Source organism: Giraffa tippelskirchi, chromosome 12 (genome assembly GCF_054371585.1).
Source record: "Giraffa tippelskirchi isolate mGirTip1 chromosome 12, T2T-mGirTip1v1.2.pri, whole genome shotgun sequence".
Taxonomy (NCBI): domain Eukaryota; kingdom Metazoa; phylum Chordata; class Mammalia; order Artiodactyla; family Giraffidae; genus Giraffa; species Giraffa tippelskirchi.
The window spans coordinates 135858248-135871586 of NC_137286.1; the positions used below are offsets into that span (position 1 = coordinate 135858248).

Sequence of the window (13339 nt, forward strand, 5' to 3'; positions counted from 1 at the left end):
TTCCCTGGGCTGCTCCCTCCCCGTGGGCCAGGTCATCCAGGTCAGAGACCCCCGTGGGGAGGAGCTCCAGCTTCCTCATGAATCGTGGAGAATCCATGCACCCTCTGTGCTGGTTTCAGTCCTGACTGTGGAGGTGGTTTGCTGGTTGAAGGGAAAGTCTTGGTATCCTGGCATTGGCAGAGTGGAGGAGCAGATGCACAGGAGAAAACCAAAGATAGAAAGCTGTGAGGTCAGTGACCTCCGTGATCTGAGGATCCTGGGTCAAGATCCCCCAGAGGACAGTCCACCTGGGGATACAGTGCTGTTCTGGCTGAGCCTGCTGGGGGTCTGCTGCAGGCCCTCCTGTGTGGCTCGTGCTCTCCGTGGTCCCTTAGTGCTGCCTTAGGGACACGGGCGGGCTGTGAGTGTGTGAGAGCAGGAGGGATGGAAGATGCAGTTGCTGAGAGAGGGGTGTTTCAGGTGGAGAAGTGTCAGGATACATTTAACAGGAGGCTTCCTGTGTGCTGTTTTCAGTCTTGCATGAATTCTATGTTCCTTAACAGCACCTGAATACAGGTGCCAGAGAGCTGCAAGCCGGCTTTTGGGGTTAATAGAAATTCATGTATCTCATTTGTATGGAAATTTCATATGGTAAACAGCAGCCATTTACAAGTCTCCTCCTTTCTGATATGTAAAGTTACTTTTACAACCCCCTCTCTAGAGAATAATTCTAGCCTCTGGCTTTCTAGATGACTTGTTAGATTTATGATCCCTATCTCTGCTAAAAAGGGCTATCTGGTAAGAGAGTATATATATGCCCACAATATGTTGAATAAATGCCTTTGTTCCACCAGAGCACTGGTCCCCATGTCTTTCCTGATTCTCTCTCTCTCTCGCTCTCGCTCTCACTCTCGCTCTCGCTCTCGCTCTCGCTCTCTCCCCCTCTCCCTTTCAGGCTGCTTCCACGGAGCACAGGTGTCCACCGTGTCTACTTATTTGCCTGGGCTTTCAAGACCTCTTCGAGAGGGCGCCCTGAGCCTATGTAGACGGTGCTAGCTCTTTGTCCTAGAGTTACATTGGCATACTGTGTAAACCAGGGAATATCAGCCTCTTTTCTTCCTTCTTTTACTTTCTTATCAGTCGACTCTGTACCCCCAAGTTCCGGTCCATTAAAGACCACAACAGAGAAGGTGTGAGCTGTCATCAGTCTGTTTTGTTGGGGGTGAGGTGGGTGGGCCAGGTGGTTTACAGGTGGGCGGTGTGGCTCTTGTTTAAAGGCTGTGCTGTACTGAAGGGCACTACGGGCAGTGGACAGGTGGGCAGGTGAAGTCTGCCCCAGACAACTGGAGAGACGGAGAATCTGTCAGCCCCCAGGTGACTGGGTGGTCCTGGGAGATGGAGTTCTCGTTGGTGACAAAGGTGTGTTGACCATTGTGCCGGAGGGTGGGGACAGGTGTGTGGGGCAGAGTGCCACCTTAGAGAGGGCTCTGACCACTGAGATGCTGCAATGCCTTGTGAAGGGCGGGTAGGGTGTTGATTTCAAAGTTGTCCAGCCCCAGGAACACTTCCTGCTGGGGATCCAGGAAGGCCAGGCCAGGGGCTGTGTCAGGTGTCAGTTGGTAGAGCCCCGGCTCCTCCTTCAGGAGGCTGGTTGTGGGGTGGTCATGGCAGAGAAGTGGGGAGTAGAGGACCTTAAAAACAAGGGAGCTCATCCTCTGTAGTACTAGAAGTTGTAGTAGCAGTGAGAGGGGCTCATACTCAGTAGTCGTGGTGGAAGCAACAGTACTATTAGTAGTGCAGTAGTAACAATAGTAAGTACTCAAAATTAGTTATGTATCAGGAACTGCTATGAGCACTTAAATGTAATATCACTCTTATTCCTTGGACTAACTCAATGAAGTTGTAGGTTTCATATTACCCCCATTTTAGAAGAGAGGACACAGTCCAAGTAGTTTCATAGGATGCCCGTGGTCACACGGAGCATAAAGAACAACCTGAGGTTCCACTTCGGGCACTCTGACTTACGAGCCTCTTCATCTCAATGCCTGAGAGTTCATCCAGGGTCAGAAAGGCTTGTCTTTAGAGCTTTGTATTCATGGTGTCAGACACATGCATCCTGAGCATTGTCTAAAGGTAATAAATAGGATGCTAAGAACTTCCTGGAGCAGGAAGTCAGACTTGGGACAGTAAATGAGGGTAGAGTTCAGGTGTCCATGTCCCCTAGGTGCCAGATTTGACTAGGATGTTGACACCAGCAGCAACATCATGCTGTGTTCAGGTGGACCAGGAATCCTTTAACCTTCCCTTCATTACCATCCCTAAGTGGTGATTGTGGAAGATCTAAACTCAGCTCAGGATTCTCTAAAACATGAACATATGTACTTTGTGACCTCCTGCCCTCTTTTAATTCCTCTGGTGCACAGGACGACTCATGGGTTACCCATGGTTCCCAGGCAGTGCTCTGACCAACCACAGCGCAGGCACTCCGGGCACACAGTGGGAAGAGGCAGGAGATGCCAGTCCAGGGCGAGGATTCTGGGGTTAGGATTTCAAAGTGTGAAACCTCTGTCCTGTGAGAATTGAGGAGTGATCATAATGCATGAGGAAGCAAGTACCAGGCTAATGTTCAACCTGGAGCACGAGCAGGTCACCACTAATTAGAAAAGAACAACCAGCGAGTTCCCAGCACCCTGGCCCCTGTGTGCAACCCCATGGGGACCTTGGTTGGGAAGAACAGGTCTCTGCCTGCCTGGGGCCCTCAGAGTGGAGAGGAGGAGCCTGAAGACTCTTCCTGGACCATAGACACAGAGACCACCTCCCCAGGTCATCAGGGCTTCTCTCTGAGAGGTGAGGTTTTCACTTGCTGGTGTGTAAACGGGGTGACCTTGAAGAGCCTCAGTGGGTTCACTCACTCCCTACCCTGAGTGGGGAGGAGTGGCCAGGGTTTATGTCCTCTTCCTGGGAACCTTAGAAATGGCCGGCCTTATCTAATCACTGACCTTTGTCCAAGGCCACTTTTGCTGGTTGTCTCTGTTTTAGGTAGAGGCTATAGGAAGGCACATATTTGTGTAAATCTTCACTTTGTAGCTCAACTAATGGGCAGAAAGTAAACAGAATCCTCTGTGTCCCAAAGTGGGCTTTGTGCCTGGACTCAGGGCTGGTTCCCCAAGAGCTGAGCGGTCTTTGCATTTATTTCCCAATCATTTCTTCCGTGTGTCCCTCACTTCTCAACCCAGGAGGCTGAGAAGTGGCTGCTAGTGGCAGAGATACTGTGGGCTCAGAGCATCCACTGAGGACCACACAGCAAGGGAGAGGAGGGAGCATTGAGCCAAGCAGCCAGGGACCTGCAGAGCAGACCTGCCCTGCCGATTCTTGAGAGCATAGCATTAGCCATCAGATGTTAGTAATATCCACAGTGATGACCTTCAGACATATATGAGGATGATGCTTTTCAATTCATTAAAAAAAAAAAAACAAACCGTATTTTTACTGCCTCAATGAAAACTTATTTTAAAAAAATTGAAGGATGATTGACTTACAATATTGTATTAGTTTCAAGTGTACAGTGTAGTCATTCAATATTTTTGTACATTATAAAATGATCACCCTGATCAGTCTAGTCACCCTCTGTCACTGTACGAAGTTATTCCAATGTTATTGACTGTATTTCCTATGTTGTACATTACATTCCCATAACTGGAAGTTTGTGCCTCTTAATCTCCCTTGCCTATTTCACTCATCCTCCAATCCCCCTCAATCCATTTTTTTTTAGTAAATCAAGGAAATAGATGACTCCTTTTTAAAAAGATTGCTTTCATAACGGGAAAAAATTCAAAATTCTGCTTAGAAGTGAAACTTTTAATTACTGTCTGGAAAGTTGACTTTTAGAAATGACTTTTCTCAAGAGTTCTCATTCTTCCATCATGGCCTGTAAACAGCAGTGAGTTTTCTAAGCCCTTTGTGAAACCGGCCTCTGCCATTAAGGATAGAACAGGTCTCTTCCCAGGACTCCTGTCTTGTGTGTAAACTGTTGAAATCTTTGCTAATTTTTTTCCTTTCTGGTGTGACAAGAAGGTTCTGGTTTATTGTTACACAAAAAAAGCTGCGCATCCTTAAGTACAAATTTGTCCCAGCCCTGGAATCTCCATTTCTCCAAGCAGCCTTCACTCCTTCTAGTGGGAAATGGTATTTAGAGACTATGGTCTGGGCACTAGGGGTACTCATTGCTGTTGGGTTGGCTATTGTTTCTCAGCTTTTTCATTGGACAAAGCTAGAATACATTTTTTATAGTAAACAGACCTTGAGTTTATATGGGTATCTCCAATCTAAATCAGATTCAGGACAGTAGTGCTTTTACTTTATCTTTTTACTCTTAGATTGGTATCTCTCTTCCTCTCATCGTCTATTCTCTTTTCTGCCATGCCTGATGGTGGCGCAGATGGTAGAGTCTGCCTGCAGCGTGGGAGATCTCAGTTCAATCCTTGGGTTGAGAAGGTCCTGTGGAGGAGGGCATGGCAACCCACTCCAGTATTCTTGCCTGGAAAGTTCCATGGCCAGAGGAGCCTGGCAGGCTGTAGTCCATGGGGTCACAGAGAGTCGGACACGACTGAGCGCCTTCACTTAATCCCAGTTCTCAGTGACGCCAACATAATTATTCATTTAAAAATTTTATAGTGTCAACACTGTTAACCATAATGTGACTTTTGGAAGCATTTTTTTGTTATTGTTGTTCATATTGTTCTTTAGATAGGCATATCAGTCAGGGAATGTGTTTTCAATTTTTTTTAAAACCACTTTTAATAATTCTTTTTTGTGTAACTCTTCCAACCTACTGGATGGATATAGCTTTTGTTTTATTTTACTCTGAAATTTTAGGATTTGATTTTGAAAACTTGATTGTTTTATAATCACAATTCTGTATGTTTTCACAATTCCAAAGTCAAATCAATAAAAGAGGCTATTTTTTAAGAAGACTGGTATCCTTGTTCCATTCTAATTCTCCTTCTTTCGATGTAACATTACAAATTTTGAATCATATTTTTATTTTGTAAATACTGTAGTTTATAAACATTTTTTTTTTCCTGTGGTGTCGAATGAAAGGTCTGAATTTCATCATTGGAGTCTCAAGAGTTTGGATTCATAAGGAATTTTCTTAGAAGCATGATATGTAGCATGGAACTCAGGTTAATACCGTCTATGGTACTTGTAAGTCTTTCAAAGCAAGTTCACGGCCTCTCCAGGCCCAGATACCCTGATGCAGAAGAATAGCAGATGCTTCTATGGGATTAGTTTCTACATCCAGAATCTTCCAGGGAGAGGGAACTTCAAGGTTCATCCTTAATCGGTTGAACCTAAAGCAGTTTCTGGAGGCTGGGCTTCAGGCCTCAGAGTGCTCTTAACCCCTCCCAGGTGATGCTAAGGTGCAGTCAGGATGAAGACCACTGTGTCAGGGGGAGTGAAGTTATATTTAGAATCCTAATGGTTATTATTTTCCGAGATTCACCGCTTTTCCTCCTTAGCTCTGGATCTTTCTCAACTCTACTGTTTGTTACCTGTTCTCCCATTTCTGAGGGTAAATTGCCCCTTCATTTTTCCCACAAGCTCATTTTTTTCTGCTTATATATTTCACTCAAGCATTCTTTTCTTTGTCTGATATAGCTTGTTTCTGTTTTCCGTGTTTTCTTAATTCTTCTCATGAAGCAGAGATGGTGGAGTTGGGTAAGAAACCTTTTAAGTATGTGTGGAAATGTAATGGAGAAACTATACTGACTAGGGAAATTTTAGCACTTAACCCTGTGAGAAGTTCCCCTAAGAAGCAGGAAATGGGGCCCAGAAGTCAAGTGCTTTCTGGAGGTTGAACACCAAAGACTCCACCAAGAAATGTCTGCCCCAGGGACTCTGAGAATCTTGTAGAACCTTGATCAAATGTTGTCGTATTATATTAGACTCTTTTTACAAATCATGGTTTCATAGTTGTGAAGAATTCCTATGAAGATGTAAGAACTATATTCTCAATTGGTTTGTGGAAAGAATATTCACAGATCAAACTTAGACTAATGTCAAAGATGCAGGGTTTTGAGGCACAATTTTTGATCTTGTGCCTGCTTATCCAGAAAGTTTTAATTTGGTTAGTTTCAAGTTTGATAGCGAATATTTTTTCAGTTGTTTTATTCCTCACTAGTTGAGGATAGGATCAAGAATAGACAGAAGAGTAGAAGCTATAGGCCATGGACTGGCATTACTCCTTAGTGAGTCTGTTTGCTCAACTGGGTTATTAAAGACTGTCTCTCAGCAGATAAACCCAGACACTTAGGTGGTTATGACCTGCCTTTATTTTGCACTCTTTTTTTTGCTAGATTTGTTCAATTATCAATATTCTTTTAGGTGGGTGACATTACTCTTACTCCTCCTGTAATTGCAAGGATGTTAGGACCAAAGAGATGAGTAATAGACAGCTGAGTAATAGCCAACAAAGGTCCGTCTAGTCAAGGCTATGGTTTTTCCAGTGGTCATGTATGGATGTGAGAGCTGGACTATAAGAAAGCTGAGCACCGAAGAATTGATGCTTTTGAACTGTGGTGTTGGAGAAGACTCTTGAGAGTCCCTTGGACTGCAACAAGATCCGACCAGTCCATCCTAAAGGAAATCAGTCCTGGGTGTTCATTTGAAGGACTGATGTTGAAGCTGAAACTCCAATACTTTGACCACATGATGCGAAGAACTGACTCCTTGGAAAAGACCCTGATGCTGGGAAAGATTGAAGGCGGGAGAAGGGGACGACAGAAGATGAGATGGTTGGATGGCATCACTCACTTGATGTACATGAGTTTAAGCAAGCTCTGGAAGTTGGTGATGGACAGGGTGGCCTGGCATGCTGCAGTCTATGGGGTCAGTCCATTACTGAGTGACTGAACTGAACTGAACAGACAGCAGTGATTCCCAAAGAGATTCACAGTTTTAGGACACTTTAGGATGGCAGGTGTTACTGCTGGGCTTCTGGTGAAGAGCCCCAGGTTTGTAGCCTGCAGCACTGGGCTGCCCATGATCATATCTGGGCTGGGACTGCCATGTGTAGTTTGACTTTCTTGCTTCTCTGTGTAAGTCTCCAGACTTCTATCTCAGTGAACTCTGTAAACAGTGTGTTTTACAATCTATGATGTGAGGGGTTGTTCTTATGCTCTTAGTGTCTCTAGGCGGAGAAGGCAATGGCACCCCACTCCAGTACTCTTGCCTGGAAAATCCCATGGACGGAAGAGGCTGGTAGGTGGCAGTCCATGGGGTCGCTAAGAGTCAGACATGACTGAGTGACTTCACTTTCACTTTTCACTTTCATGCATTGGAGAAGGAAATGGCAACCCACTCCAGTGTTCTTGCTTGGAGAATCCCAGGGACGGGGGAGCCTGGTGGGCTGCCATCTATGGGGTCGCACAGAGTCGGACATGACTGAAGTGACTTAGCAGCAGTGCCTCTAGGGGTGAATTATGGGACTTGCTGGAAATGTAACAGTGAGCCACTCTGATATGGTCATCTTACTCATAATTCTTCCACTAAACAGTCTTCTCTTCTCTGGAGTAGATGAAAACGTTTGTGGCCTTGTGGAAGGTAAGGCAGGTGTTACAGCCTGTGAACATGTGTGTGTAGAACAAGTATAGGGCTTCACATCCATTTGAGAGATGGGGCCAGCCTTCTGTAAATAATCTGATCAGGTACTAGTTGGTTGAGCAGAAAATGAATTTTACTTATGCTTCATGTTTTGAGTTTTGGATTCCCCTTCCCCTCCTCTTGTGAGTGAGTTTCTCAACTTTGTACAGACAGTAGAGAGCTATCAGAAGCAAACCCGTCAGGGGACTTCACTGGCGGTCCAGTGGTTAAGAGTCTGCCTTCCAGTGTGGGGTCACAAGTTTGATCCTTGGTTGGGGAACTAAGATATCACGTGCCTCAGGGCAGCTAAGCTGGTGCTTCCCAACTAGAGAGGCCTGCTCTCTGCAATGAAGACCCAACACAACAAACAAAAAAATTGTGTGCTGGAGATTTCTGGTGGATGATGTTCTGCTGTTGAATAGACCAATTGATAGTAGAAGTTGGTAAAGATCAAATCTGGACATTAATTGAGAACAATGAATGTTATATCATGTGGAAGATAGCCAACATACTCAAAATATCCAAAAAAACATTGAAAGTCATTTCATCATCTTGGTTATAGTAATCACTTTGATGTTTGGTTTCCATGCAAGTTAAGTGGGGGAAAAAAACCTTCTTGACCATAGTTTCACATATGTCACTACTGAAATGTAATTAGTAACAAAATGCTCCTTTTAAAAAACAAATTGTGATGGGTGATGAAAAGGGGATACTGTATACCAATGTGGAATGGAAGAGATCATGGGGTAAGTGAAATGAACCGCCACCAACTACACCAAAGTCCAGTTTTCATCCAAAGAAGGTGATGTTGTGTATATGGTAGGATTTGAAGGGAGTCCTCTATTATGAGCTCCTTGCAGAAAGCCAAACTGCTTATTGCAATGAATACTTCTTCCAACTAGATCAACTTAAAGCAGCACTTGATGAAAAGTGTCCAGAATTAGTCAACAGAAAATGCATTATCTTCCATTAGAATAACATAAGGCCCTATGTTTCTTTGATGACCAGGCAAAAACTGTTACAGCTTGGCCTGGAAGTTCTGACTCATCTGCCATATTCACCACACAGTGTACCTTCAGAATTCCATTTATTTTGTTTTTTACAAAATTCTCTTAATGGAAAAAATGTTAATTCCCTGGGAGACTGTAAAAGGTACCTTAAATAGTTCTTTGCTCGAAAAGATATAAATTTTGGGAAGATGGAATTATGAAGTTGCCTGAAAAATGGCAGAAGATAGTGGAACAGAACATTGAATTCTTTGTTCAACAAAGTTCTTGGTGAAAATGAAAAATGTGTCTTTTATTTTTAGTTAAAAACTGAAAGAACTTTTTAGCCAACCCAATACTAAGGCTTTATGGTCTTTGAATGTAAGATTTTGGCTTACAGTTAAGACTAAAACTTTGTCTGCTTGTCTTACTGGAAATAGTGGATCTGTGTATTTTTCTTTTAGGTTAGCCATGAATGTAGCATTTTGTCAAGATGACTTTTTAACACGCTAATAATAAAAGTAAAGCTTGTTAAGAAAACTGGCATGACTTGTATTTCTAATAAATCTTTTTTCTTTCAGGAAGGCACCAAAGTAGTTCTGCCCACATTTTTGGGGGAAATGATTAGTTTTGTTGAAAACTATGATCCTGCCAATTCTGCCGCTTTGCACGAAGCCTACGGCTACGCGGCGGGGCTGAGCGCCTGCGTGCTCGTGTGGGCCGTTCTGCATCACTTGTGCTTCTACCACACGCAGCGTGTGGGGATGAGGCTGAGAGTCGCCGTGTGCCACGTGATCTACCGCAAGGTGAGTGTCGCTCGGTACCACGGTGTGTACCTCCCCTGAAACGTCAGGATCATTTGGGGAAAGATCTCTGTAAACTAAAAATTTTGTAACTGGAATCATTTATACTTTGCTAGAGAAGTTTGCTATTTGCATCAGGTCAATATTTTTGTTGTCATTTAAGCTAACTTTACCAGTAAATAAAGAAAAGATTTGTATTGAGATTGAATCAGGGCTGCCTTTGATAACTTTTATCCGCAGGTTGTTGCATACTGTTCATTCAGCTTGTAATGGAATCTAATTTAAAAATAAGTATAAAAAGTATCTTATTGGTTTTCAATGTTTTCATACCTTAATCTTGAAGCTGTATTTGTAGCAATTTTCTTGTTCATTAAGACCATTTTTTACATCAAAGTTGTATTTAAAAGTAAACTTCAGTGATTGGATTTATAAAATTAAATCTAGGAACATGGAATGTATTTGAGGAAGAGAATGATTTTATGCTCGAATGACCCATCTAATCATATTGAATGTAATTGTGTGAATTAAAGAAAAATATAAATGAAATTCATGCCAAACATAGATTCACTCATTATATTCTATAGTTAGGATTGTTTATAATAGTATTAAAGAATAGAGCTGAATGTTGGGATGAAACTTGAAATCGTATGCTGTTTTTAGTAATTTTGGTGAGAATTTGTTGCTATTCATTCAAGTTATTGTCTTAATTCAGTACTTCCTTTGTCTTTAGTATGCATTTTAGCACTTTTAATAAGACCTGATTTGATGTGTTCAGTGATTTTTTTAGAAATGCCACAGAATTATTCCATAGTTTACCCTGGTCTTAACTAGTTTAAAAGATTTAAGGACTTCAGGTGTTTTTACAAAAGAATTTCCACAGATACACCAGTGTTAAGAGCTGAAGTGCTCTTTATAAACTTGATCCTGGATGTCTCTTTGCCCTGGGCTGTTTACTTTTTTCTAGAAAAAAATTTTATTTAGCTGTATTTTGTAGTTGAAATTTGATGAGAGATTAGATCATAAGTGTTCTCACCACACACACAAAAGGATATCTGTGTGCAATGATGGGTATGTTCATTTGTTTTCCTACAATAACCATTTCCCAACTTCTATTTATATCAAAACATCACATTACACATATTAAACATATTTAATTTTTATCACAAAATCCTCAATGAAAGCTAAAATCAAGCAATTTAAATGAAAATTATTGCTTCTTTTACTATTTGTTACTTATCTAGAGCTCCTGTTTTTTGGGAATACTTTTCTGGGCAAAATGTAGAATGTCTTCTCCCATCTTTCCTTGAGTAGACTCTTGTTAAATCTCGGGACTGTGTGAACTCAGGGTCTTAGCTTCTCACTGTCTGTGTTTGGTTATAGCGTATAAGCCTAGTTTCATCTTGGGTGACATACCCTCTAGTTAAGGGTCTTCATTGTCAGTCATCATCCTTTTTATTATTCTCTTGTACCTTCTACCGTTTAGTAGACAAATACTCAGATTTCCCCACAAATTATCTAGATGTTTATCTTTCCAGATCATGCTTAATTCCCATAAGTATGCAGGAAATTTCACCAGAACCACACTGTGAAAACCTTAAGTTAGATTTGAGATGATGGTTTAGTCAAACAAAGCTTATCCTTTGCTGCTTTATAGGTGAGCCACTGTCCACCTGGTTTTCTTCCTCTTCCTGTTAATACTGTGGAATGTCTCCTTTGGGAAATCTGATCTGACCTTGTGTGATGCTTATGTGAATGTAAACATCTCCCAAAGTGTTCATGTACTGGCTTAATTAGCCTGAAATAATTGTTTCTTTACAAAGTCAGAAACTGTGTACATAACCTGAAATTCCAGAAACATGGGAATTTCCTCATGCACAGCCTTGCATCTGGATTCCTACTGAGATGCAGAAATAAGACGCTTCTTGCAGGTTTCAGGTGGGCCTATTCCTTAGGGCAAAGCTGGTGCTGCTGAGTGGCTCTGAAATGCCCCTGTGAACATCTATGGTTCATGGTCAGGCCTCACCTCCTGACCCCTGTTCCTGAGGAGAAAGCAGGTCGGGTGTTAGAAATGGAATGGCCGCTAAGCTCATAGTCATAGTTTGTAATTTGGAATATGTATCATGTATAATGGAGAAGGAAATGGCAACCCACTCCCGTATTCTTGCCTGGGGAATTCCATAGACAGAGGAGCCTGGAGAGCTACAGTCCATGGTGTCACAAAGAATCGAATGTGACTGAGTGACTAATACACACATCATATGGAAGATGATTTGTCATTTATTTACCTTTCTGCAGCTATGGTAAAATTACTTTTGGCTTTGGTTCATGCATTAAAAAAATGTGGTAACATATACACAACTTAAAAATTACCATTTTAACTGTTTTTAAGAGCACCATTTAGTGACATTAAGTACATTCACATTCTTCTGCATCCATCACCACTGTGCATCTCCAGAATTTTTTCTTCTTCCCAAACTGAACCTCTGCTCCCATTAAACACTGACTCCCCAGCCCCCTCCTCATAGTCATCACCCTTCTACTTCTTCTTTCTATGAATTTGACTCCTCTCAGTTCAGTTCAGTTCAGTTGCTCAGTCGTGTCTGACTCTTTGCGACCCCATAAACTGCAGCACACCAGGCCTCCCTGTCCATCACCAACTCTCGGAGTTAACCCAAACCCATGTCTATAGAGTCGGTGATGCCACCAACCATCTCATCCTCTGTCGTCCCCTTCTCCTCATGCCCTCAATCTTTCCCAGCATCAGGGTCTTTTCCAATGAGTCAGCTCTTCTCATGAGGTGGCCAAAGTATTGGAGTTTCAGCTTCAACATCAGTCCTTCCAAAGAACACCTAGGACCGATCTCCTTTAGGATGGACTGGTTGGATCTCCTTGCAGTCCAAAGGACTCTCAAGAGTCTTCTCCAACACCACAGTTCAAACGCATCAATTCTTCGGCGCTCAGCTTTCTTTATAGTCCAGCTCTCACATCCATACATGACCACTGGAAAAAGCCTTGACTAGACGGACCTTTGTTGGCAAAGTAATGGCTCTGCTTTTTAATATGCTGTCTAGGTTTGTCATAACTTTCCTTCCAAGGAGTAAGCGTCTTTTAATTTCATGGCTGCAGTCACCATCTGCAGTAATTTTAGGGCCCAGAAAAATAAAGTCAGCCACTGTTTCCCCATCTATCTGCCATGAAGTGATGGGACCGGGTGCCATGATCTTAGTTTTCTGAATGTTGAGCTTTAAGCCAACTTTTTCACTCTCCTCTTTCACTTTCATCAAGAGGCTCTTTAGTTCTTCTTCACTTTCTGCCATAAGGGTGGTGTCATCTGCATATCTGAGGTGAAATCACACAATGTTTGTCATTTGTTTATGCCATGTAAGTACAGTGTCTTCAAGATTCATCTGTGTTGATGCAGATGTTAGAATTTAACTCCTTTTTAAGATTGAATCATTTTCCCTTGCATGTATATACAACATTGTGTGCATTTGGACATTTGAGTTGTTTCTACCTTTTGACTATTGTACATAATGCTGCTATGAACATGGTGCACAAATAATCAGTTCAAGTTTGTGCTTTAATTTGAGTACATTCCTGGAAGTGAAATTGCTATACTATGTTTTAATTTCACGTTTGTTCTTTTGAGGAACTGCCATACTCTCTTCCATTGTGACTGCATTATTTTATAGTCTCACTTGATCATTGATTTTTCTGTTTAACTTGACTAAATGAAACATTTTTATGAACCATGACATTTTTGTTTGGATCCGTGGCTCCAGCTGGTGGTCTGTTGAAACAGCTCAAGGTTCCTCAGGTTCAGGTTCCTCAGATCTCTAGGGAATTTTTCAGAGTCTTTTATCAAATGGAGGAATCATACAGCATAGGCTGTGCTTTTTGTCAAGTCAGCAGACTGGCATTAAGAACACA

General features: G+C 42.2%; 1 protein-coding gene across 5 annotated transcripts in view; it reads left to right on the forward strand.

Annotated features, from left to right (window-relative positions):
* Positions 1-13339, forward strand: part of LOC145530190 (ATP-binding cassette sub-family C member 4-like) — a 159188-nt gene that overhangs the window by 11591 nt on the left and 134258 nt on the right. For all 5 annotated transcript variants that reach the window (XM_081551106.1, XM_081551105.1, XM_081551108.1 and 2 more), the window contains exon 4: positions 9188-9412. In XM_081551106.1, coding sequence (XP_081407232.1) covers positions 9188-9412 — 225 coding nt within the window. The remainder of the gene's footprint in view (positions 1-9187; positions 9413-13339) is intronic.